At 44.3% G+C, this 27,541-nt stretch overlaps 1 protein-coding gene across 1 annotated transcript in view; it reads left to right on the top strand.

Annotated features, from left to right (window-relative positions):
* Positions 1-504: 504 nt before the first annotated feature.
* LOC124622948 (lipase 3-like) overlaps positions 505-27,541 on the top strand; it is a 170,654-nt gene continuing 143,617 nt past the window's right edge. Inside the window, exon 1 of the mRNA XM_047148739.1 lies at positions 505-606. Within this exon, the coding sequence (XP_047004695.1) occupies positions 505-606 (102 nt within the window). The remainder of the gene's footprint in view (positions 607-27,541) is intronic.

The raw sequence follows: 27,541 nt of genomic DNA, 5'->3' as shown, positions 1-27,541 counted from the left end.
AAATCTCATAATTATGATGAATATTGAAGAGAACTTAACGTTCTCTAGTGAGATATGGTCTAAACAATGGTTTACTGTAGCTCGGGATTTCCTATGTAGAGCTTGCACAAGATAACATGGTCCTTGCACAGAAATTCATTTTCAGTCTCAGCACTGATAGAGTTTACCCCACTGTGCTGAGGGGGCTGCAGTGTCGCCTGCTGAGGTGAGCTCTTCGTTCATTAGCTATGGCCATATGTTTCTTTCACGTGCTGATTTTCTTGTTTGGTTCACCAGTTAGAAATTATTGACTTGTCGAATTATTGGTTGCACTTGCATACAGTCGTTTGCAGACTCGCTAGCTGTTTTGCTTGTGAGCAGCCTTCAGCTGTTGAACTGCATCTCCCCTGCTGTGCAGTGGCCATTAGCAGTGCCCCCCTCCCACCACTATTGCTATCCCCTCTCTTATTACGCCGTCTGCACAGCCACGAGCCAAGTTATTTAGTGAGTTTTGTGCTGCACAGGATGCCGTCGCTGGCCGCGCGCCTGGCTGCGGCCGTGATGCTGCTGATGGGACAGGTGCGCCGCGTCAGCCGCACCCCGGAACCCAGCCCGTGGATCCCCACGGTAAGACACTCCTATGTATCCGTCTCTTATCTGCGTCCTGTCGAACTTCTAAGGTGAATGCGGGGCACTGTATCGAGTCAGCCTTTACTGACTGGTTGCAGGTAGAATGCGTATGGCCAGGTACAATGTTAAATTACTTGCTGAGCGTACACAACGAATTTTTACTCTAAGGCGAGTCGTGTACTGCTATGAAATTTTCCTCGACGATAAAGCCTGTATGCTGGTCCTCTACCAGACACATATTTTTAATCTGACGGGAACATTCATATGCCGGGCTCCACTGGATTGCCACCCAGACATTGTATACTGTTAAAACAGAGTGTTTCAGGAAGGGTATTTCCTTCATAACTTACAAAATAATGGTTAAGAAAGGTATACTTGTATAGGCAAATATAAAAAACATTAGTCCCTCTATGGAGTTATGAACAACACAAAAAAATATGGAAACGATCATATGGCGTCAGTGGCCGGGAGTTCCCAGGCGGGACGTTCAGCCGCCAAGTGCAAGTCTTATTGAGTGCGACGCCACATTGGGCCACTTGCGCGTAGACAATTGGGATGAAATGATGATGAGGACAGCACAACACTCTGTCCCTGAGAGGAAAAAATCTCCCATCCCAGCCGGGAATCGAACCCGGGCTGCCGTGCGTGGCGTTCGAACATGCTTATTGTTCAGCTAATGGGGCGGACACAACACCAAAAAATAGTTACTTTAGAATAATGAGGTTTCGGGAATACATTTGTCTAGGTAAAATATGTCAGTTATTAACATTGCAAGACCACAGGTTAACGTAAGCACTACAAAAGCCATTGCAAATGTGAAATGCTCGTATGAAGTTCACTCCAAAAGAAATGCACACTATTTTTGTAAAAATACAGTTTTTATTCTGCATGTGTGAAAGTTTTAGAGTGTGTAGATACATCCTTCCCGCTTGTTTTCAAACTTAGTTCAACCTGTTCCCGTGAGTTGCGCCATCACATCATGTCTTCAAGATGGCTGCTACACTTGACGTTCGTCAGAAGCAATGTGCTGTCATAGAATTCCTGCGCTGTGAAAACGAGACAGTGTGAAACATCCACAAGAGGTTGAAAAATGTGAATGGAGATGCTGCTGCCGATCGCAGTACAGTTAGTCGGTGGGCAAGCACGTTACGTGATGAAAACGAGCACGGCAATACTGAGGATTGTCCTCGCAGCAGCAGGCCTCGTACTGCACACACTTCAAACAATGTGCAGAGAGTTAACGAACTGGTGACTGCTGACTGACGCTTCACAGTGAACGAATTGTCACGCTACGCTGGGATAGGGGAAGGAAGTGTTTGTAGAATACTGAAAGTGTTGGCGTTAAAAAAGGTTTGTGTCAGGTGGGTTCCCAGGATGTTGACAGTGGCTCACAAAGAAACAAGAAAAACGGTATGCAGCGAACTTTTGGAACAATACGAGAATGGTGGAGATGAATTTCTTGGAAGAATTGTTGCAGGTGATGAAACATGGCTCCATCATTTTTCACCAGAGACGAAAAGGCAGTTAATAGAGTGGCATCATGCAAATTCACTCAAGAAAAAAAATTCAAAGCCACACCTTCTGCTGGAAAAGTTATGGCTGTGGTGTTTTTCGATTCCGAAGGACTCTTGCTTGTGGACATCATGTCAAGTGGAACCACCATAAGTTCTGGTGTATATGTGACGACACCGAAGAAACTTCAAGCTCGACTGAGTCGTGTTCGACCACATGGGCAAAAGCAGGATGTTTTGCTGTTTCATGACAGTGCACGGCCACATGTCAGTCAAAAAACCATGGGAGGGATCACAAAACTCAGATGGACAACACTGAAAAACCTGCCTTACAGTCCTCACCAGGCTCCACGTGACTATCATCTCTTTGGGAAACTGAAAGACTCTCTTCGTGGTACAAGGTTTGAAGATGCTGACTCCCTCGTGCACGCTGCCAAACAGTAGCTCCAACAGGTTGGTCCAGAATTTTACCGTGCGGGTATACAGACGCTTGTTCCAAGATGGCGTAAGGCAGTTGAGAGGGATGGAAATTATGTGGAGAAGTGAAAATATTGTTCCTAATGTATGTATCTACACACTGTAAAACTTTCAAACACGTAGAATAAAAGACGGATTTAAAAAAAATAGTGTGCATTTCTTTTGGAGAGACCCTCGTACATTAAAAATCCGTGTAACCGCCAGTGTGTTGAGTGCAAATGTGCATGCATTGTGTTGTACAGGTGCCAGATATCAGTTTGAGGGACTGTTACTGGTGTTTGTGGATGACGCTGGAGCTGTCGTCTGATTATGTCCCAGATGTGCTCTGTTGTAGACACAGCTGGTGATTGAGCAGGCCAAGGCACCATGTCGGTACACTCTAGAGCATGTTGGGTTACAAAATCGGTATGGTTATCCTCTTGGAGAACACACACTGGAATGCTGTTCACGAATGGCAGCACAACAGGTCGAATCACCAGACTGACGCACAATTTTGCATTCGGGGTGTGTGGGATAACCGTGATAGTGCTCCTGCTGTCATACGAAATCACACCCCAGACCATAACTCCAGGCGTGGTCCAGTGTGTCTAAAATGCAGATCGGTTGGATGCAGGACCTCAGCTAGCCTCCTTGTTACCAACACAAGGTTATCACTTGCACGTAGACAGAACCAGCTTTCATCAAAAAACGCCCCAGTCCTCCTCTCTTCCCTCTAATGAGCTCTCGCTTGACATCAGTGAGGTGGCAGATAGCGGTGGTTTGGTCAGTGGACTGCACGCTTTAGGGCGTCTGGGTGGGAGGTGTCCTTGAAGTAATCAATTTGTAACAGTTCATTGTGTCACTGAGGTGTCAACTGCTGCTCACATTGCTGCTGCAGATGCAATACGATGCACCACAGCCATACGCCAAACATGATGGTCTTCCCTTGTGGTAGTGCCACGTGGCCGTCTGGAGTCTGGTCTTCTTGTGACCCTACATGCTCGTGACCACGGCTGCCAGCAATCATATACAGAGGCTGCAGGCCTGCCAAGTCTTTCTGCAATATCGCAGCGGGAACTTCTAGTTTGTCGTAGCCCTGTTGCACGACCCATTCAGACTCACAAGGAGAGGCCACTTCGTTGGGACCACGGATTTACTTCGAACTTTGTACGCATATAGTAGGCTATTAAAACAACATAATGCGAAAGTAGTAAGGTTCACCAGTCTGGCAATTCGGAGAAAATAGCAAGAGACCGTTATGTAAGTTACATACTTGCGAGAAAGGAGATGCAACAAGAATTCGTTGTGCTCGTGTGGTCAGCGTGTGCGCCTGGCAAGAGGGTCGTGGTCGAGGCGACAGTTGAATCCACCTCCATTTATTTGTTAATCATTTTTACATAACTGGTCTCATTATTTTATTTATATTACATTTAAGAGGCACTATTATGTAAAACACCCACATATACTCTCATGAAGTTGTAGTGAATTTCATATGTTTTTTGACTGTTTACAAACTCTAATTAAATTTTCAAGGACGAGAGACAGGCTTGGATAGCCCAAACCAAACACCGATAAATAATGATGCGAATGACGTTATTCAAAATCTGTAATATAGTAAGTCGCAGTGTGCCAGACGAAAAGGGCAATAGAACTACTTGTCGGATGTGCTCTCGACATGAAACGTCGCAGGATGTTATTTGTCATACAGACATGTAAAACATAAATTGAAACTCCATGCAAGTACTTCATGCAAATACAGGTATTTTTCATTATATTACCTCTCAAATGTCATGTAAATTAAATAATAAGGCCAGCGATGAAAAAATTGTGGATTAAAAAGTAAGTTTTCGCGGGATCCGAACCGTCGTCTCGACCTCGACCCTCTTGCGAAGCGCGAACGATAACCACATTACCACACTAAATCCTCCATTACTTTTCCTTTGCACAGGAATATGATTTACGTAATAGACGCCTAAAACGTCTCTTGCGATTTTCTCCGAATTGCCCAATTTCAGATTGGGGACCAGAAACGTTCAATGTGTTAGAGGAAGATGCAACATGCTGAAGATAACTGTATTCAGATGGACGTTCTGGTGGCGGAGTGTGCATTTAAGTGGGGTTCTCAAAGACGTGCCAATTTTTCTGCGCACACAACTCAGTGCGCCTTCGAAACGACACGCAGACGGAGTGTTCGTGCCACGAAGTGAGAACCTTCCTCGATGCGCTCTTTGAATTCATCTGGGTGTTGTAACATAAATACTATTCTTTAGATATCCCCACAAAATGAAGTCTACCGGCCTTAAATTGGGCAAACGTATGTGGCACTCCTGAGGACCACAGGGTCCCAAACAGCTTGCAGGAAATCCAGTTCTTGCACAAGATCACATGCAGACTGGACCGGACGACCATCGTGCTCCATTCAACAAGGCCTATAATATGTAGACTGATATTTTCAAGGAGAGAACGTAAATTGCAGATGAAAAAAGCTCGATACACCTCACTTGCCAGAGTACTGGGCACGCAGCTTGGTCCGACGATTTCATCTCCATGGATTTCACACTGTTACATGCAGCAGGGCCCTTAGGATTAGAGGGCGGAATTGATTGAGTTCGGGTTAAGAAGCACACCATTTATATATTTACTGACCACTGGAAGAGAAAGTAGATTTATTTGAACAATCAACCTTTCCAAATAACTGAATTCATAATTTAGCGCATCAATGTACTATTAATTAAACTCAAATCCAAAGAACTTAAATGAAGTTAATACTACAGTACACTACTGGCCATTAAAATTGCTACACCAAGAAGAAATGCAGATGATAAACGGGTATTCATTGGACCAATATACTAGAACTGGCATGTGATTACATTTTCACGCAATTTGGGTGTATAGATCTTGAGAAATCAGTACCCAGAACAACCACCTCTGGTCGTAATAACGGCCTTCATACGCCTGGGCATTGAGTCAAACAGAGCTTGGATGGCGTGTACAGGTACAGCTGCCCATGCAGCTCCAACACGATATCACAGTTCATCAAGAGTAGTGACTGGCGTATTGTGACGAGCCAGTTGTTAGGCCACCATTGACCATACGTTTGCAATTGGTGAGAGATTTGGAGAATGTGCTGGCCAGGCCAGCAGTCGAACATTTTCTATATCCAGGAAGGCCCGTACAGTACCTGCAACATGCGGTCGTGCATTATCCAGCTGAAATGTAGGGTTTCGCAGGGATCGAATGAAGGGTAGAGCCACGGGTCGTAACCCATCTGAAATGTAACGTCCACTGGTAAAAATGGCCATCAATGCGAACAAGAGGTGACCGAGACGTGTAACCAATGGCACCCCATACCATTACGCCGGGTGATATGCCAGTATGGCGATGACGAATACACGCTTCCAATGTGCGTTCACCGCGATGTCGCCAAACACGGATGCGACCATCGTAATGCTGTAAACAGAACCTGGATTCATCCGAAAAAATGACGTTTTGCCATTCGTGCACCCAGATTCGTCGTTGAGTGCACCATCACAGGCGTTCCTGTCTGTGATGCAGCGTCAAGGGTAACCGCAGCCATGGTCTCCGAGCTGATTGTCCATGCTGCTACATTCGGCGTCGAACTGTTCGTGCAGATGATTGTTGTCTTACAAACGCCCCCTCTGTTGACTCAGGGATCGAGACGTGGCTGCACGATCCGTTACAGCCATTCGGATAAGATGCCTGTGATCTCGACTGCTAGTGATACGAGGCCGTTGGGATCCAGCACGGCGTTCCGTATTACCCTCCTGAACCCACCGATTCCATATTCTGCAAACAGTCATTGGATCTCGACCAACGCGAGCAGCAATGTTGCGATACGATAAACCGCAATCGCGATAGGCTACAATCCGACCTTTATCAAAGTCGGAAACGTGATGGTACGCATTACTCCTCCTTACACGAGGCATCACAACAACGTTTAACCAGGCAACGCTGGTCAACTGCTGTTTGTTTATGAGAAATCAGTTGGAAACTTTCCTTATGTCAGCACGTTGTAGGTGTCGCCACCGGCGCCAGCCTTGTGTGAATGCTTTGAAAAGCTAATCATTTGCATATCACAGCATCTTCTTCCTGTCGGTTAAATTTCGCGTCTGTTGCACGTCATCTTCGTCGTGTAGAAATTTTAATGGTCAGTAGTGTAGCATAACCACAATCGAGTTAAACCAGGACAGTTTATATTATTAGTGACTTAAAAAATAACATTAAAAGGTACTGTAACCGAATCAGTTGAAATAGGAATCAGTTATTTACCGAAGACTCAAGTTAATTACGAGGGGCATTCAGTAACTAATGTAACATACCTTTTGGTTTTATTCGGAACTTAAATACAGCATATTGTTTCCCACTCTTGTAGCTACAAAACGGCTTTTGTTCAACATAATTTCCATGCCGTGCGACGGTCTTACACCACTTTACTGGGAGGACCTGTATGACCGCATGGTACTAATCTGCTGGAAGATGTCGGAGCCAACGTCCTGCTGCATCAATAACGTCCCCATCATCTACCTACTGCTTCCCGCGGAATGTATCTTTAACTGGGACAATGTGTCAGAGGGTGCGAGGTCCGGGGTCTACGGTGAATGAGGAAGAAGAGTCCAATGAAGTTTTGTGAGCTCCTCTCGTGTGAGGTCTTGCGTTGTCATAGAGAAGAAGAAGTTGGTTTGTATTTTTGTGACGACGAACACTCTCAACTCATTTCTTCAAATTCCTGAGGGTAACGCTATACATTTCTGAGTTAATCGTTGCACCACGAGGGAGGACATCAAGAAGAATATTTTCAAAAGATCGTTGCCATGACGTTACCGGCTGAGGGTGTAGCTTTGAACTTTTAATTCGGAGGAGAGGTGGTGTGGCGTCACTTCATGGATTGCCGTTTTGTTTTCGGTTCGAAGTGACGAACCCATGTTTCATCGCCTGTGACGAAGTTCGACAAAAATTGTCACGACCAACCTCCTGACGTGCGACCAGTTCCGCACAGATGATTCCTCGTTGCTTTTTATGGTGTTGTGTTATGTGGCGAGAACTCAACAGGCACGCGCCTTTGACTACACCAGCTGGTGAGCGAGTGTGCCAGCACTACTAGCAGAGACATCCAGTTACGCAGCGAAGTGTTTGATCGTGATCCGTCGATCACCTCAAATGAGAGTGTCCGCACGTATCAACATTGTAGGTGTCTCAATCAATGGTGCAGTCGGTCGACACGTGGGTGATCGGTGGGGTTTGCATGACCTTGTGGGGATGATGACAGACATCTCACAAAAAGACTGACCGTACTTCTGTTCACTGCCAGGTCTCCGTAGACATTCTGCAAGCCCCTATGAATATCTACGACGCTCTGGTTCTCCGTCAAAAGAAACTCAGTGACAGGTCTGTCTTGGAACGCACCTACGTTACCGACACCATTTTGAAGGCTATATATAGCGTTTTCACCTATCGGAACTTTATGATACCGTAAGGCGTGAAACGGGAATATTCCACATCCCACAACAAATTCCGCTATTTTTTCAACCGAAACTGATCAAGAAAAAAATGTGTCCCGTTACTTATTGAATGCCCCTCATATAATTTAAATAAAAATAAATGAACATAGTTAAGAAACACCGTAAAGAAACGAGTCGTTCAAAGCAACTTCAGCAACAACTGAATTAAGATAAAGTAGAACGACCGAGAAACTGTAACTTCACTGGTGCAATCCGTAGCCCACAACCACCGCAAATCGTATGGTGCCATTAATCACAATGTAGAAAAACGTCTAGGCAACCGATTATTCACTTGATCACACACCAAAGCAACTAAATCTGCATTGTATACAGCAACATAATACACTACGGACAGCCAACTTAATATGCTCAGTTCAGACACAGTTTGGCAATGTACAGTTTACGCATGTCAGTCGGAAAAAAAATTGGAAATTTGTGGTAAGTTCCCATGGGACCAAACTGCTGAGGTCATCGGTCCATAGGTTTACACACTAGTTAATTTAACTTAAAACTAGCTTACACTAAGGACAAAACACACACCCACGCCCGAGGAAAGACTCGAACCTCCGACGAGGAGAGCCGCACGAACTGTATCAGTCGGAGTATGACGATTTAGCAAGAATCACATTTCAGTAGCTCTTCAGGAGAGAATACTCACTAGCACAACATATGTCCTGACAAAACTCTACCATCTGGAGAGCAAGATGTATGAGACAGGCGAAATACTCTCAGACTTCAAGAAAAATATAATAATTCCAATCCCAAAGAAAGCAGGTGTTGACAGATGTGAAAATTACCGAACTATCAGTTTAATAAGTCACAGCTGCAAAATACTAACACGAATTCTTTACAGACGAGTGGAAAAACTGGTAGAAGCCGACCTCGGGGAAGATCAGTTGGGATTCCGTATGAACTTTGGAACACGTGAGACAATACGGACCTTACGACTTATCTTAGAAGAAAGACTAAGGAAAGGCAAACCGACGATTCTATCATTTGTAGACTTAGAGAAAGCTTCTGACAATGTTGACTGGAATACTCTCTTTCAAATTCTGAGGGTGGCAGAGGTAAAATACAGGGAGCGAAAGGCTATTTACAATTTGTACAAAAACCAGATGGCAGGTATAAGAGTCGAGGGACGTGAAAGGGAAGCAGTGGTTGGGAAGGGAGTGAGACAGGGTTGTAGCCTCTCCCCGATGTTATTCAATCTGTATACTGAGCAAGCAGTGAAACAAACAAAAAAAAATCGGAGAAGTTATTAAAATTCATGGAGAAGAAATAAAAACTTTGAGGTTCGCCGATGACATTGTAGTTCTGTCAGAGACAGCAAAGGACTTGGAAGAGCAGTTGAACGGAATGGAGAGTGTCTTGAAAGGAGGATATAAGATGAACATCAACAAAAGCAAAACGAGGATAATGGAATGTAGCCGAATTAAGTCGGGTGATGCTGAGGGAATCAGATTAGCAAATGAGACACTTAAAGTAGTAAAGGAGTTTTGGTATTTGGGGAGCTAAACAACTGATGATGGTCGAAGTAGAGAGGATATAAAATGTAGACTGGCAATGGCAAGGAAAGCGTTTCTGAAGAAGAGAAATTTGTTAACATCGAGTATAGATTTAAGTGTCAGGAATTCGTTTCTGAAAGTATTTGTATGGAGTGTATACATTATGGAAGTGAAACATGGACGTTAAATAGTTTAGACAAGAAGAGAATAGAAGCTTTCGAAATGTGGTGCTACAGAAGAATGCTGAAGATTAGATGGGTAGATCACATAACTAATGAGGAGGTATTGAATCGAATTGGGGAGAAGAGGAGTTTGTGGCAAAACTTGACAAGAAGAAGGGACCGGTTAGTAGGAGAATGTTCTGAGGCATCACGGGATCACAAATTTAGCATTGGAGGGCAGCGTGGAGGGTAAAAATCGTAGAGGGAGACCAAGAGATGAATACACTAAGCAGATTCAGAAGGATGTAGGTTGTAGTAAATACTGGGAGATGAAGAAGCTTGCACAGGATAGAGTAGCACGGAGAGCTGCATCAAACCAGTCTCAGGACTGAAGACCACAACAACAACAACATGTCCCATATCCTCAGTTTGTGTGACAGAGGAGCGTCGACACACTAAAACAGGTCCCAACCGCCCATTTCTGTGTAGGCGAACCAGCACGCAATTACTTCTGTATGCAGGACGCCCACAGGCAAACAGCCCCACCTCTCGGCTTGCGGCCACGCTTCATCTTCGATCAGCAGCACGCCATCTGCTCGCTCCACTAACGGATTTTGCACTTTGTTGCGCATCTGCCCCGCCAGATGTACACTGTCCCAAGCAGATAGGCAACCGTGCCAATGAGATGCTGTCGTACAGTCGTACAGTCAACTGAGCATGTTTGAAAGGGGACAAATTGTGGTCTTCCGAGGGCTGGGATGGTCCTTTCAGAGAATTGACAGGTAACTTGTACAAGCTGCGTTTGTTGTGCAACGATACTGGTGTCAGTTCTCACACATTTAATCAAGTTTCTGCACGCCCACGCAGCACATACATCCACCAGGATTGTCGTATTATTAGAACATCAATAGCAGATCGTACAGCTACCACAGCACAGGTAAGAGGGCTTGTGAGCCCAAACGTGTCAACACGAACTGTTGCCAACAGGTTGTTAGCAATGGGACTACGGGCACGCACACATCTAGCCCAGCATCCACTCAGGCCAGAACATCTGGGCCGCCAGAGGGTCTCTTGGAAGATAGAATGACGCGTCGTGGCCTTCAGCCATGAAAGGTGATTCTGCCAGCACGTAAGAGATGGTTGTTTGCCCTTACGACATAGACCTGGTAAGGGCTATCTCTTAAAATACATTCGTCCGAAAAACACTGGCCCCACTCGAGGCCTTATGGTCTCGGGTGAGACAAACTACAACTCTCATTTACCTTTGGCGTGTCTGTGGAGGGTTCTAACCAGCTTTCGGTACGTGTAGAGTTCTGTTAGATCAGTTTTTTTGCCGTTCTTGCAGCAGGAAGATGATGCGTTGTTCCAGCAGGATAATGCTCGGCCACATACTATCCGTGAAACTCGAAGTGTTCTGGAAGGCGTGCAGCAACTTCCCTGGCTACCGCGATCTGCGAACTTGTCTCCAAGGCCGGACTCTGTGACCGAGCGGTTCTAGGTGCTTCAGTCCGGAACTGCGCTGCTGCTACGGTCGCAGGTTCGAATCCTGCTTCGGACATGGATGTTTGTGATGTCCTTAGGTTAGTTAGGCTTAAGTAGTTCTAAGTCTAGGGGACTGATGACCTCAGATGTTAAGTCCCATAGTGCATAAAGCCATTTGCACTTGTCTCCTGCTGCCACTGCTCTCCGCGAATTCTCTACGCTTGTCTACAGCTCATTGTCTGTGCCATAATATATCGCACCTGTGGGATAAGATATGACTGCTGCTACCTGTCAACGAACAACTCATCCAGAACTACGTAAACAGATCGACCAGGTACGGTATAACGTGTCCCATGACAATATTCGCTATCTGTATCATCAACTGGATTCCAAAGTCAGCACCTGCTTTGGTGTCCTTTGAAGCTACACTGCATATTAATATGGATGTTTAAACAGAGGTCAATAGCTGGTACGGGAGAACTGCTTGTGATATCAATCTGTAAATATAATCATTTCATGTCCTCCATATACACTGTTGCAACAATAAATCTTGAGTGGATTTGGAAACCTCTAAAAGGGTGTACTAATCCGGGAGTGTATTTAAGGCATCTAGAACGAAATTAATTATGACCCATTCGCAGGAAGAAACTCTCCGATTGTAATTGTACTCATGCTACTCCTGAGTCAGTGACAGGTGGGGTTAAACTCGTGACCGTATACTGTTCGCCACATAGATGCAACACTTATGGTAGTGACTGCAAGAAGTTCCGCAAGTGAAGATTGTGGTGTACTGAAGCTAAAACAATTCTACCTTTGCTTCTTGGTGGTCTTCGTCTATTGCAGCCATGCATTTTCTAACTACTTATTTGTCGGAGACATTCTTTAACACACAAGAAATTTGTAGTTGATGGAGAACTTCGACCGGGATATTTCACAGCCTAAGCAACGGCCGCTCTACACACGTCTTGTCGTCATTCAACGAGCGTCAGAAACATATCAACGTTCTTTTTTGACGTGCATGCCATGTTTATTCCATGTCAACATCAATGGCCGATCGATCCTCATTTGTGTGAGTGTTCTGACCAACGTTGTATACGGCAGCGTAAGTGTGAAATCTAACAGAACATGACTTCAAAACAGCGCAAGGTGGAACCCTCTTCGCTCCGTCTTCTTCTTCCTAACTTTATTCCCTGCCTCTATGAGGTAGGCGTGTTATTTCGGCTTTGGAAATGTTGATGGTAATGGGTTGGCCGATGCCCGTTCTGACGGCACTAGTTCTCCTCGAGACGGAATTTGTGTACCTCAGTTGTCCAGTGTTACCTCATATTAAGAATGAGAATGTTTTTCCAAGTGTTTATGTGCTTTTATTTGAGGCGGGACGTGGGTACCACATCGAATTTATCTAGATGGATGTGGGAAACCTCGTAAAAAGCCCATCCGGCCATCGTCACTAAGCTGCCGGTTGTATTTGCACCGGGGCCTGCAAGTCTCCCAGTGTGCTAGAAGGTGGCGCCTTAGCGCGCTAGACTATCTGAGCGGGTGACCTTGTCGCTCCATGACATCATTAATGTACGTCTCGTCTGCTGGCCATTTAGAAAGCCCACTGAGTTGTGCATTCAGGAAAATGAGTACTAACGTGAACATCTACCTGAAATTAAGATTTGGTCTTAACAGAAATAGGATTTGAATTGATTCGAACCCAGCTGGTTTACATACACTCATGTTCAGACAAAAAAATAACGTCTTGGAGGATCAGAGACAGCACGTTCATATTCACAGGATATGTACATTAGCATGTTCTGCAAAAATGATTAGCATTTGAACCAAGTCGGCCAGCGGGTTCAGGGTCAACTTCGATATTGGGGAGCAACACCATCTACCGGTAAAATGCACTTGCGGCTCTCGTTTTCGCTGTAAATCGAAGGTAATGGATCAGTGTGACTTGAGCACACGTGCAGGATGCCTTGCAGACGTATGCGCGAACCGTACCGTCAAATCAGTTACTTCGAAAGAAGACGCGTTGTTGGCGTGAGAAAAAGTTATGCATCCATCCACGAATGCTGCTCTTGTGGGACAAAGTGTTTCTGCAGAGCAACGGGTGTATGCATAATGGTTCATGGAAGGCCGGAGAACACGACTAGGTGGGTCAGGTAAGACAACGCAGACCAATTCCCTAGAAGATCGGCACCTCATCCAAACAGCATTGCAGGACAGATCTGCGTCCTCTTCGTTCTGGCGCAACAGTGGAACTGTGTAACACGTCATACACAAACATTGCCGTTTATTCAAAAATAGCTCTGAGCACTATGGGACTTAACATCTGAGGTCATCAGTCCCCTAGAACTTAGAACTACTTAAACCTAACTAACCTAAGGACATCACACACATCCATGCCCGAGGCAGGATTCGAACCTGCAACCGTAGCGGTCACGCGATTCCAGACTGAAGAGCCTGGAACCGCTCGGCCACATCGGCCGGCTGCCGTTTATTACCGCACGGCACGGATTACGTGCGCGTTCCGGTTCCCCTCCTATCTTTGAAGAATTTCCAGAAATACGCAAGAGGGCAATGGTGTATGGAACGACGTCACAGGAGACAGGAACGGCATCAGATAGCATTTTTGGAAGAATCCACGTTAGTGTATGTTTGAAAATGATGGACGAAGGTCCATGTACCATGGACCTTGCCGTTGGTGGGGAGGCTTGCGTGCCTCAGCGATACAGATAGCCGTACCGTAGGTGCAACCACAACGGAGGGGTATCTGTTGAGAGGCCAGACAAACGTGTGGTTCCTGAAGAGGGGCAGCAGCCTTTTCAGTAGTTGCAGGGGCAACAGTCTGGATGATTGACTGATTTGGCCTTGTAACACTAACCAAAACGGCCTTGCTGTGCTGGTACTGCGAACGTCTGAAAGCAAGGGGAAACTACAGCCGTAATTTTTCCCGAGGGCATGCAGCTTTACTGTATGGTTAAATAATGATGGCGTCCTCTTGGGTAAAATATTCCCGAGGTAAAACAGTCCCCCATTCCGATCTCCGGAAGGAGACTACTGAAGAGGACGTCGTTATTAGGAGAAAGAAAACTGGCGTTCTACGGATCGGAGCGTGGAATGTCAGATCCCTTAATCGGGCAGGTAGGTTAGAAAATTTAAAAAGGGAAATGGATAGGTTAAAGTTTAGTTGGAATTAGTGAAGTTCGGTGGCAGGAGGAACAAGACTTTTGGTCAGGTGATTACAGGGTTATAAATACAAAATCAAATAGGGGTAACGCAGGAGTAGGTTTAATAATGAATAAAAAAATAGGAGCGCGGGTAAGCTACTACAAACAGCATGGTGAACGCATTATTGTGGCCAAGATAGACACGTAGCGCATGCCTACTACAGTAGTACAAGTTTATATGCCAACTAGCTCTGCAGATGATGAAGAAATTGATGAAATGTATTCAGGTAGTGAAGGGAGACAAAAATTTAATAGTCATGGATGACTGGAATTCGAGAGTAGGAAAAGGGAGAGAAGGAAACATAGTAGGTGAATTTGGATTGGGGGTAAGAAATGAAGAGGAAGCCGTCTGGTAGAAATTTGCACAGAGCATAACTTAATCATAGCTAACACATGGTTCAAGAATCGTAAAAGATGTTTGTATACATGGAAGAATACTGGAGATACTAGAAGGTATCAGACAGATTATATAATGGTAAGACAGAAGTTTAGGAACCAGGTTTTAAATTGTAAGACATTTCCAGGGGCAGATGTGGACTCTGACCACAATCTGTTGGTTATGAACTGTAGTTTAAAACTGAAGAAACTACAAAAAGGTGGGAATTTAAGGAGATGGGACCTGGAAAAACTGACTAAACCAGAGGTTGTACAGAGTTTCAGGGAGAGCATGAGGGAACAATTCACAGGAATGGGGGAAAGAAATACAATAGAAGAAGAATGGGTAGCTCTGAGGGATGAAGTAGTGAAGGCAGCAGAGGATCAAGTAGGTAAAAAGACGAGGGCTAGTAGAAATCCTTGGGTAACAGAAGAAATATTGAATTTAACTGATGAAAGGAGAAAATATAAAAACGCAGTAAATGAAGCAGGCAAAAAGGAATAGAAACGTCTCAAAAATGAGATCGACAGGAAGTGCAAAATGGCTAAACAGGGATAGCAAGAGGACAAATGTAAGGATGTAGATGCTTATCTCACTAGGGGTAAGATAGATACTCGAAAATTAAAGAGACCTTTGGAGAAAAGAGAGGCACTTTTATGAATATCAAGAGCTCAGATGGAAACCCAGTTTTAAGCAAAGAAGGGAAAGCAGAAACGTGGAAGGAGTATGTAGAGGGTCTATACAAGGGCGATGTACTTGAGGACAATATTATGGAAATGGAAGAGGATGTAGATGAAGATGAAATGGTAAATACGATACTGCGTCAAGAGTTTGACAGAGCACTGAAAGACCTGAGTCGAAACAAGGCCCCGGGAGTAGACAACGTTCCATTGGAACTACTGTTGGCCATGGGAGAGCCAGTCCTGACAAAGCTCTACCATCTGGTGAGCAAGATGTATGAGACAGGCGAAATAGCCTCAGACTTAAAGAAGAATATAATAATTCCAATTCCAAAGAAAGCAGGTGTTGACAGATGTGAAAATTACCGAACTATCAGTTTAATAAGTCACAGTTGCAAAATACTAACGCGAATTCTTTACAGACGAATGGAAAAACTAGTAGAAGCCGACCTCGGGGAAGGTCAGTTTGGATTCCGTAGAAATGTTGGAACACGTGAGGCAATACTGACCCTACGACTTATCTTAGAAAATAGATTAAGAAAGGGAAACCTATGTTTCAAGCATTTGTAGACTTAGAGAAAGCTTTTGACAATGTTGACTGGAATACTCTCTTTCAAACTCTAAAGGTGGCAGGGGTAAAACACAGGGAGCGAAAGGCTATTTACAATTTGTACAGAAACCAGATGGCAGTTATAAGAGTCGAGGGGCATGAAAGGGAAGCAGTGGTTGGAAAGGGAGTGAGACAGGGTTGTAGCCTCTCCCCGATGTTATTCAATCTGTATACTGAGCAAGCAGTGAAAGAAACGAAAGAAAAATTCGGAGAAGTTATTAAAATTCATGGAGAAGAAAAAAAGCTTTTGAGGTTCGCCGATGACATTGTAGTTCTGTCAGACACAGCAAAGGACTTGGAAGAGTAGTTGAACGGAATGGACAGTGTCTTGAAAGGAGGATATAAGATGAACATCAACAAAAGCAAAACGATGATAATGGAATGTAGTCGAATTAAGTCGGGTGATGCTGAGGGAATCAGATTAGGAAATGAGACACTTAAAGTAGTAAAGGAGTTTTGGTATTTGGGGAGCTAAACAACTGATGATGGTCGAAGTAGAGAGGATATAAAATGTAGACTGGCAATGGCAAGGAAAGCGTTTCTGAAGAAGAGAAATTTGTTAACATCGAGTATAGATTTAAGTGTCAGGAATTCGTTTCTGAAAGTATTTGTAGGGAGCATAGCCATGTATGGAAGTGAAACATGGACGTTAAACAGTTTAGACAAGAAGAGAATAGAAGCTTTCGAAATGTGGTGCTACAGAAGAATGCTGAAGATTAGATGGGTTGATCACATAACTAATGAGGAGGTATCGAACAGAATTGGTGAGAAGAGGAGTTTGTGACACAACTTGACAAGAAGAAGGGACCGGATGGTAGGACATGTTCTGAGGCATCACAGGATCATCAATTTAGCATTGGAGGGCAGCGTGGAGGGAAATAATCGTAGAGGGAGACCAACAGATGAATTAACTAAGCAGATTCAGAAGGATGTAGGTTGCAGTAAGTACTGGGAGATGATGAAGCTTGCACAGGACAGAGTAGCATATAGAGCTGCATTAAACGAGTCTCAGGACTGAAGACCACAACAACCGCAACAACATAGACAGGTGGAGCGATACCATAGTGACTGCCATTCGCACAAGACATACAGTGACAAGTCAAGGCTTATGGTGTGGGATGCTATTGGGAACATTCACAAATTACAGTTGGTGCATGTCCAGGGCACTGTGACCAGTGTGACCTACGTGAATGACACCCCGTGATCCGCAACCATACCATCTCTGCCACAACACCCGTGAAGCCATTTTTCAGTAAGATAATGCACGACCACATGTTTTTGCACGGACAGATGCCTTTGTCACAGGACGTCAGACTTTTGTCCTGGCCCGCCAGATCACCCTACGTGTCGCCAACCGAAAATTTGTGGCATATGGTGAAATGACAGTTGCGGTGCTGTGATCCAGTGCCATCAATCACAATGAACTTTGAAACCAGGTGAAAGCAGCGTGGATGGCTATAGCATAGGATTCCATAAGCGCCTTAGACGTTTAGATGCAATCACGCTTTGGACAAGTTATCACGGCCCAAGGCGGATTCTGTGTCTATTAGGCAACAGGACACATGCTGAACCGAGTTGACTGAAATGCTGATCATTTCTGCAAATCATACTAATGTACCTGTCCTATGAATATGAACGTCCTTTCTGTAATCGTTCAAGGTGTTCTGTTTTTCCTGAACATGAGTGTGAACAGCGTGCCTGAAAAAAAAGTAAAGTACCCAGAAGCGGAGAATGAAACGAAACTGCACGTTTTTAGTAGGTATGTCATGTCAGCGATTACAACGTCGAGTCAAATCTACTAAGAACTTGGCAGTATGAACCCAGTTCGTATGACGGTGCACACAGACTGGCCTGATCTATGTGATGATTCGGTTCGGAAGCCATTGTAGCCCCTCCTGAGGCTAGGCAGCACGTAGCTGATGTAACTGATCCCTGCTTTCTTGGGTACTGGCACTGGGACAAAATTGACACCAAAACATTGGATGAATGGAACCTCTCCACACGTCACCACCACACTTGCCAACGATAGTCATCAGTGCAGAACCGCGATTCATCACTGAACACAGTGCGACGTTATTCAACGGGAGTCCATGCTTCCTGGCCCAGTTCCTAATGCAGCCGTTTGTGTGTTAGTGTTAACTACTGCTTATGCATGTTATGCTAATTACTTAGTTTCCAGTCAATGGTACCGGATGACACAGAATGTTGCATGCGTCCATTACTTTTTTTTTGGTTGGCATCCGCAGACGTTATTGCATTACGATGCGTTTGGTGGACAATACGGCAGTCCTCCCTTGTGGTGATCGGAAGTTGTCGACCGGAACCTTGTCGACGAGTATGCCTGCCATGAGATATCCGTTCTGTCCTACATCGAGCTTTGAAACTTCGCCTCAGACGAGTACGTCGCGTCTCCATGTCTTTCACGTTGATCACTCAACAACTGACGCTGCTCACGTCCTTTATATTCCCCACTAGACCTGCTGACAACACTAACAGCGAAAATCACTAATGTGTCCTGATGGCCGTTCTATCAGTGACAGAGAATTGCAGCTCTAATCACTTACATACCTGCCAACAGTATATCCGTGTACGTGGTTGAGGCGCCCTGCTTGATCCGCAGGACAGGACAGATAGTTAGATTGTGGAAAGGGGCCAATGTAAGGGGCTGTCAAAATGGTTCAAATGGCTCTGAGCACTATGGGACTTAACTGCTACGGTCATCAGTCCCCTAGAACTTAGAACTACTTAAACCTAACTAACCTAAGGAAAGCACACAACACCCAGCCATCACGAGGCAGAGAAAATCCCTGAACCCGCCGGGAATCGAACCCGGGAACCCGGGCGTGGGAAGCGAGAACGCTACCGCACGACCACGAGATGCGGGCAAGGGGCTGTCAATTACACTCGAACATACAACTTTATTATTTGATTAAACATTACAAGATCCCAAAAAAATTTTTTTAAACACACAGCTTTAATCTTTGGGACTTCATTACCGGCTGAAAGCGACTTTAATCTAAAAACGGATGAAGGCCAATAACTTAAAACGCAAGCATAATCAGAAATTTAAAAGGCAAGCCTTCTCTTAAAAGAGTTCTTTAGTTAGGCTGAAGTAAACAAGTTAAACTGAAATTGGCTGAAGGTCTAACACTTAAAACTTCATAACATTAATTTTTTTAAATACCAAAGGCCTTACGTGAAACAGTTCTTTAATTTAGGCTGAAGACCTTAAGAGCAAACGAACTCAAAATCGGCTGAAGGCCCATTACTTAAAAATTCAACAACATTAAAATTTTTAAAATGCCAAAGGGCTTACGTGAAACAGTACTTTAAACTAGGCTGAAGGCATTAAGAGCAAAACAACTGTAATTTAAAAAAATCGGCTAGAAGCCATACAAGTACAAACAACAAGAACAAATTTAAAAAAATAGGGTAGTACGCCCAAGAGCGCTCAGATGTTCGAGGGTCGGCCTGGAATTCAAACACTAACGCTCGCTTAGTTGAGACAGGCAGTCGGGCCAACCATTGACGATCCGACGAGAACCTAACCGACAGACAGTCTACGGACCAAGCGATAGGATAACTTATCTTTCGTGTCCGGGATCGGTGAGCCACGGACCTCGTAGCAACGGGGACAGCCCCTCACACTCCGACCGCGCGTGGACGCCCCAGGCTCCGGCCAGACACGCGCCACGGGGACTTCCTCGCTGCTCCACGCTAACCGACCAACTACCCAGGCCCGGAAACGCTGAAGGACCAAATATACGTCGGCCAATGAGACGACCAACCAACGGTCGTCCCGCTCCAATCTCCCTCCGTCGGACAGTTCGTGTGTCGCCAGCGATCGGCGAGCACTGGCTGTCGGCGCCTCACCGGCGCACCGTCCCTCGACTTCACTGCTGCTGCGTCTCGACTGATCAGCTGGTCCGTCTCCAACTGACTGCCAGACACACGACGACCCGGAAATACTATCTGTCACCCCAGATATGGTACGACACTGCACTTATCGATACGCGCTGCTGCTGTCGCTCACGTGCAAGTAAGGCAGGAAGTTAGTGACGCCAGCAAATGGAATAAGAAATGAGGCGGCAGTACCTTAATAGAAGATGACAAACAATAAAAGGGATAAACGCGAGGCGTGCGCGCCTCAGTAGTTACAGTCATCTGGAGCTTCTCATTTATATTCAATGTATAGCGTAATGCTCCTAAATAGACAGTATGAGAGGTATCAGTTAGCTTTGCGATCTATAATCTGGCACATAGGCCTACACATCTTTACTTCTGGCAGTACTTTATTCAAATTTTCCGAACTCCACAGAAGTTCAACTGCATTGAAGGACTGGCATTGTTGGAAGAAAGGATATTGTGAAAAATTTGCCTAGGCACAGGTTAAGGTATGCAACAAGGCGTACGCCGTTTTCAAATGTCCGGCCGGATTGAAACTACACTCCTGGAAATGGAAAAAAGAACACATTGACACCGGTGTGTCAGACCCACCATACTTGCTCCGGACACTGCGAGAGGGCTGTACAAGCAATGATCACACGCACGGCACAGCGGACACACCAGGAACCGCGGTGTTGGCCGTCGAATGGCGCTAGCTGCGCAGCATTTGTGCACCGCCGCCGTCAGTGTCAGCCAGTTTGCCGTGGCATACGGAGCTCCATCGCAGTCTTTAACACTGGTAGCATGCCGCGACAGCGTGGACGTGAACCGTATGTGCAGTTGACGGACTTTGAGCGAGGGCGTATAGTGGGCATGCGGGAGGCCGGGTGGACGTACCGCCGAATTGCTCAACACGTGGGGCGTGAGGTCTCCACAGTACATCGATGTTGTCGCCAGTGGTCGGCGGAAGGTGCACGTACCCGTCGACCTGGGACCGGACCGCAGCGACGCACGGATGCACGCCAAGACCGTAGGATCCTACGCAGTGCCGTAGGGGACCGCACCGCCACTTCCCAGCAAATTAGGGACACTGTTGCTCCTGGGGTATCGGCGAGGACCATTCGCAACCGTCTCCATGAAGCTGGGCTACGGTCCCGCACACCGTTAGGCCGTTTTCCGCTCACGCCCCAACATCGTGCAGCCCGCCTCCAGTGGTGTCGCGACAGGCGTGAATGGAGGGACGAATGGAGACGTGTCGTCTTCAGCGATGAGAGTCGCTTCTGCCTTGGTGACAATGATGGTCGTATGCGTGTTTGGCGCCGTGCAGGTGAGCGCCACATCAGGACTGCATACGACCGAGGCACACAGGGCGAACACCCGGCATCATGGTGTGGGGAGCGATCTCCTACACTGGCCGTACACCACTGGTGATCGTCGAGGGGACACTGAATAGTGCACGGTACATCCAAACCGTCATCGAACCCATCGTTCTACCATTCCTAGACCGGCAAGGGAACTTGCTGTTCCAACAGGACAATGCACGTCCGCATGTATCCCGTGGCACCCAACGTGCTCTAGAAGGTGTAAGTCAACTACCCTGGCCAGCAAGATCTCCGGATCTGTCCCCCATTGAGCATGTTTGGGACTGGATGAAGCGTCGTCTCACGCGGTCTGCACGTCCAGCACGAACGCTGGTCCAACTGAGGCGCCAGGTGGAAATGGCATGGCAAGCCGTTCCACAGGACTACATCCAGCATCTCTACGATCGTCTCCATGGGAGAATAGCAGTCTGCATTGCTGCGAAAGGTGGATATACACTGTACTAGTGCCGACATTGTGCATGCTCTGTTGCCTGTGTCTATGTGCCTGTGGTTCTGTCAGTGTGATCATGTGATGTATCTGACCCCAGGAATGTGTCAATAAAGTTTCCCCATCCTGGGACAATGAATTCACGGTGTTCTTATTTCAATTTCCAGGAGTGTATATCCATAAGCTATGCAAGACAACATCTGTGAAGTTTGCAAAGCTGGAGAATGGTTTTGTCTGAAGTGATGCTGTGAAGACAGGTCTTGAGTTATGCCTAGATAACTCCAGGTTAAATTTCTGCTCTGGTGCACGGTTTCAATCTTCCAGAAACTTTCGATCCCAAGGAAGTTAAGTTCCAACCAAAATTTACAGGGTGATTCCCTTGGGTGCAAGACAAATTCCACAATTGCAAATTCTTCCCCGGATATTCACCATTGGGAATGAAATATTCCTTTCACCCGTGGCTCGGAGTTTCCATCGGGATGCCTGAAACCCCAGTCTCAATTGCTCTCAGTATGAACACACTCTACGCAATGTGCTGCACGCAAGAAAAATTAGCGATGTACTGCTCCCCAGATTTAATGGGAAACGCTTATTAGATCGATTCTCTGCACCTCTACACATGTAAAAACAGTTTAAATAACGATCTCCAGCCTCGCTTTGATCTGCGATACAGGGTTCAAATTCTCATTCCTCCAAAGTCAATAATTAAGGGCATGTAGAAATCCAATAAATTTTAGAAAGGTACCGAGATGTGAACATGGGACTGGAAAATGTACACAGTTCATAAACCGCTTCCAGCTGGCTTCTGACAATTCTCGGTCTTAAATTTCAAAACAAAAAAAGAGACTGGAGCTAGATGGCATAGATTTTGGTTTTTGCTGTTTCTATTTTTTTGCACGACACTTGGAGAGATTCTGGTATATGCAGCCAACAGCTTAACTTTTTAATTACAAAATCATGTTGTATCCATTATTTAAATACATGTTTAGATAATCCCGAAAACACTTTCCCTCAAACGCCATAACTTTTCATAGAATAAAGTCTCCAAAAAATAAATTTCGCATGAAGAAATAATAGTTGAACAAAGATAAATTCTCCTGGAATGTATAAACAACAGTATGAGCTCAAATGTATGAACAAACAATGAATTCTTCGTGAAAAATAAAATCTGCTTCTTATTAAAGCTACCTATATTCGAATAGAATCAAGCCATTATTTTAAATCAGTCACGAATGTAGGAATTGAGCACTCGTTTATTTGAACAGATGGATTCAATTCCGCACACTTTTACTTTGGTCGTATGAAACTGAGTCATCCATGTTTGTCGGTCTACATTTTTCGTTCTTTTTTATCATGATGGATTCTCGATCCTCGTTTTTATTCGTTTTGACAGTCTTTCAAGGTCAATGATTGACAGGATACTTCACAATAATTGTCAATTACATGGTATTCAGGTTGATCAGGAGACCCTAGATATTGTGGGATCTTGTTTGACGTGACGTATTGGCAACTTTTTGAGGTTCTCCAAGGTTTGCGGGAACTGTCGAATTAGAACTCTTACTTGGCAGAAAGATGAGGGTGAAGGCCATTCCCTAAGGAGGGTTTCTTCCATCTCCAAACTTCATTAAAGATGGCTAAGCCGTCGTCACTTTCTGCATAGGTAATCTCTAATATGCCATCATAAGAATTCGAAGAAGAAAATGCAAATCGACGTATTCGGGGCTGATTTTTTTCTTTGACCAATCAACTTAAGTCGTATCGCTCTTCTTCACTCTACATGGGTTTTTCTTCTTATTGGCCCTTCTAGCTGCGATTCTATCCTTGAAAGGACTGTTGGTGGAATAGCAGTAATCCTCCTGTTCTGGCCAAGGTTGGTTGGTGCGAAGGTTAGGTTAGGTTAGTGTTGTTTTAACGTCCCGTCGACAACGAGGTCATTAGAGACGGAGCGCAAGCTCGGGTTAGTGAAGGATGGGGAAGGAAATCGGCCGTGCCCTTTCAAAGGAACCATCCCGGCATTTGCCTGAAACGATTTAGGGAAATCACGGAAAACCTAAATCAGGATGGCTGGAGACGGGATTGAACCGTCGTCCTCCCGGTTGCGAGTCCAGTGTGCTAACCACTGCGCCACCTCGCTCGGTTTGGTGCGAAGAACCGGGTTTGGGGAGAGGGCGAATTTTTTCCTAGGTGATGTGTATTTATTCAGTTTTTACCGAATTTTTTTCATTTTTAATGAACACTAATGGTGAGGTTAGTTGTCATAGTTGTGGGGCGAATTATCATGTCTATGACAACTGTCGCCATGCCGACTAGCCCCTCGGGTGTACCAAAAGCAAAATGGATACAGAATCCCAAATATCAGAAATGGAATATTATGACACATACATGCAATCACAGTTAACCACTCTTCCAAAACCGCCATTATTAACGCCTCAGTTCGATTCACAGGTTCACAAAAAAAAAAAAAAAAAAAAAAAAGAGATAGAAAAATGTGACTCACTAATCAGAAAATCAACTACACTTCCAGGCAAACTGAAGATACGGTGGACAGTGCACCTTTACACACATTCTCCAAGAGTAAGATGACAGTGTGTTAGCTCTACGGTGGCAGGAAATAGATGTTGTTTGCCATCTAGCTCCTTATGTCAACTATTCCTGAGAATATTTTCGTTCCGTCGTTACAACTACAAGAAAACGCGTGTTCTTCTTCAACAGATGCGTTTCGCTTTATCGAGATAAAGCATTAGCAGTGGTCTGCAATTAAAGATATTTACGATATGATTTGTTTTTAAGTTCGAAAAACAGTTCATTTGTTGGTTTTTATTTGTGGTGAGTACTGCTTGGTTTCTCTCATACATCAGGAATGCCGCCTGTTAGCACGTCTTTGTTGTCTTCCTTCATTAGAAGCTGATACTTGCAGTCTAATTTTTCGTTGCTCTGCAGAACTACGCGATTTTTATGTTTTACATAGCGCACTTTTTCTTACACCATTATTTACTGTATATTTTTAGACTACTAATTGTGTATTGTGTTTTGTAGTGTTGCCAACATAACAAGGCAACTAGTTTGTCTACGACCTACTCTTTTTTAAAAACAAATTGAATTGTAAATATCTTTAATTACAGACCACTGATGATGCTTTACCTCAATAAAGCGAAACGCATCTGGTGCAAAAGAAACAACGCAATTTCTTGTAGTTGTAACGACGAAACGAAAATACCCTCAGTAATTGTAAAGAAACTACGGACAATGTGGCTACGCAAATGAATTTATGTCAACTAACTACCTCCTTCCCTAAAATTTGGCGTCAGTGAGAAAAAATCACACATAAATACCACACTCAGCTTGCCTAGGAAACGAAGGTAAATGACTCAAACCGAAATACACTCCCGATTTCGGGAACAGACTTTCGGAATCCCCCAACTCTTCATACTACAAGAAATAATGCGATTAAATAGGGAGGATCACCTTTCCCCGGTTTATGAAGTACGCTAAGATAATACCAAATTAATCTCATAAGCTACACGACACCCACGAAATTATTTAACTTTTTGTATGCCAGGAAATAAGGATAAGGACCAGACTGTAGGTATTTTAGTAGGACATTTCGTCCTCCTCCCAAGATGGCTTATGTAAGGTGCAGCTTATGGGCAGGACTTTTATAAGATTCTCTGCAACAGGTGTCAGAAAATACCCGCTTACATGGAGAAATCACTCAACCCTGAACCGGCCACATATGCTCATACAACTACCATTTTAGGGAGATTAAGGTAAGACCAGCCCATTACCTCTTTCCCTGGCGTGCACAATCTACTTTACAAAGGCACTATACCGGAAACGGAAACTCAGTTATGCAGGTTGCTACCTAACAGCCTCGAGAGTGAACAAAAATTTGATGTTCAATATTTCGCTAAATACTTGACCGAATTAAGAAAATTAAGAGGCTATCATATTCTACTCATTAAGTGCTATAATTCCATGTTGTAAGGTTAACACAATAAGGCAAGTATTACAGATAGCAATTGTCTGTCTGTCTTGACGTTAGCGTAACTGATGGCATGCCAATACCCTGACTTTACTCATCCAGTATCTGAGTTACATATATTTTCAAACCTTTACGAAACTTTTTCTCGCCGATACCCCGAGAGTGCTCACCGCCTTCTACCAAACTTTATATATATTTCCAAACCTTGACGAAGCTTTTCTTGCTGGCAGCCCGTCCCCACACAGAATGATGAAAGAAGGAAAGTTTATCGCTTACTACATTTTCACTGTTAATGCCGTAAAACTTAAGCATCAGGCAAGACGTTTTAGTTATTATTAGTCGCAAAGCTCCTAGGGTGGAAGACGCTAAGTAAAGATGGTTCATTTTCCGGTCTTCTTCTTGTTCTAGTTTTTTTCATTTGCCCACCAGTTTTTCATTGTTTGCGAGAATTTAGCTCTACTTTCTTCGCTCCATATTGTTCCGGTTCTTCGGCCTTTTGTTTCTGGTTTTACTTCCCATTTTTCTAATTTTATTCTAAAATTGTTTCTTACGTCTATTTCTTCTTTGGTGATTTTGGCTAACTCCAAGTCTTTCTTAACATTTTGGATCCATTCTCCTCCATTAGCAAGGGAATCTACGTATCTTACTATTCTTTTTGCTAGTCTGTGTTCGGGAAGCCTAATTATGTGGCCATAGAATTTGAGGCGTCTTTTCCTCATGCCTGTCTCTGTGTTAGAATATTCTTTTATTTTGGACGTTTTCTGTAGCCTACATCCATTCTCAGTCCATCTTCGTCCCAAAATTTTCCTAATTATTTTTCTTTCTTCTTTCTTTAGATTTTCTATATCAGTTTTCCTGTTTAGTGCCAAGGTTTCGCTGGCATATAACATAGATGGTTTAATTACCGTTTCGTAATGTCTAATTTTGGCATTTAAAGATAAGCATTTTTTATTATTGAGGTTTTGCACTAATCCTAAACCTTTACGAGCTTTTTGTATCCTTTCTTGTTATGCATATTTTTCAGAGATAATTTGTCCTAGATATTTAAAGTGTGATACTCTGTTAGTTTCTCCATATTTGGCATGTAATTTGAAAATTTCTAAATTTGCTGTCGTAAACAGTCTTTCCAAATGTTACCTGCAGGCCAATTTTCTCTGCGCACTTTTTTAGAGTTTGTATCTGTTTTATAGCCGTCTCACAAGAATCTGCCATTATTGTGAGATCGTCCACGAAGGATAAGTAGGGGATTCGTAGATTATTTTTATTTGGTTTCTCATTTAATTTATTATTTCTTTACTACCGATTCTATTCGAAACACAGTTTGCAGACGGCATCCACATATACCACTGAATGTACTTGAAAAATTATATTATTTTACGACTCATAGTTCAGGAGATATAACGTCATGGACACGTAGATGTATAAAAAACTAACTTCTGCTTAAAATGGCACCCTGTAAAACCTCAACATCAGGTATGATATTCAATTTATTGCTTCTTTACTACTGACTCTATTTGCTACACACGTTGCAGATAGTGCCGTCATTTATCATTGAATATACCTGTAAAATTTTATCATTGTATGACACGTTGTCCAGGAGACATGACATCGTAAAAACTGATATGCACGAAAAACTTGCTTTTTCCTAGAATCAACAGCAAATTACCCAGACTATTTTCATAAAGTGTTTCTTAATGAAACCACTTACCAACCTCCAAAAAAACTTGAAGCATGATTT

This window comes from Schistocerca americana, chromosome 7, assembly GCF_021461395.2.
Source record: "Schistocerca americana isolate TAMUIC-IGC-003095 chromosome 7, iqSchAmer2.1, whole genome shotgun sequence".
Classification (NCBI taxonomy): domain Eukaryota; kingdom Metazoa; phylum Arthropoda; class Insecta; order Orthoptera; family Acrididae; genus Schistocerca; species Schistocerca americana.
The sequence above is the reverse complement of the archived record's forward strand: the minus strand, read 5'-3'. Positions and strand labels throughout refer to the sequence as shown.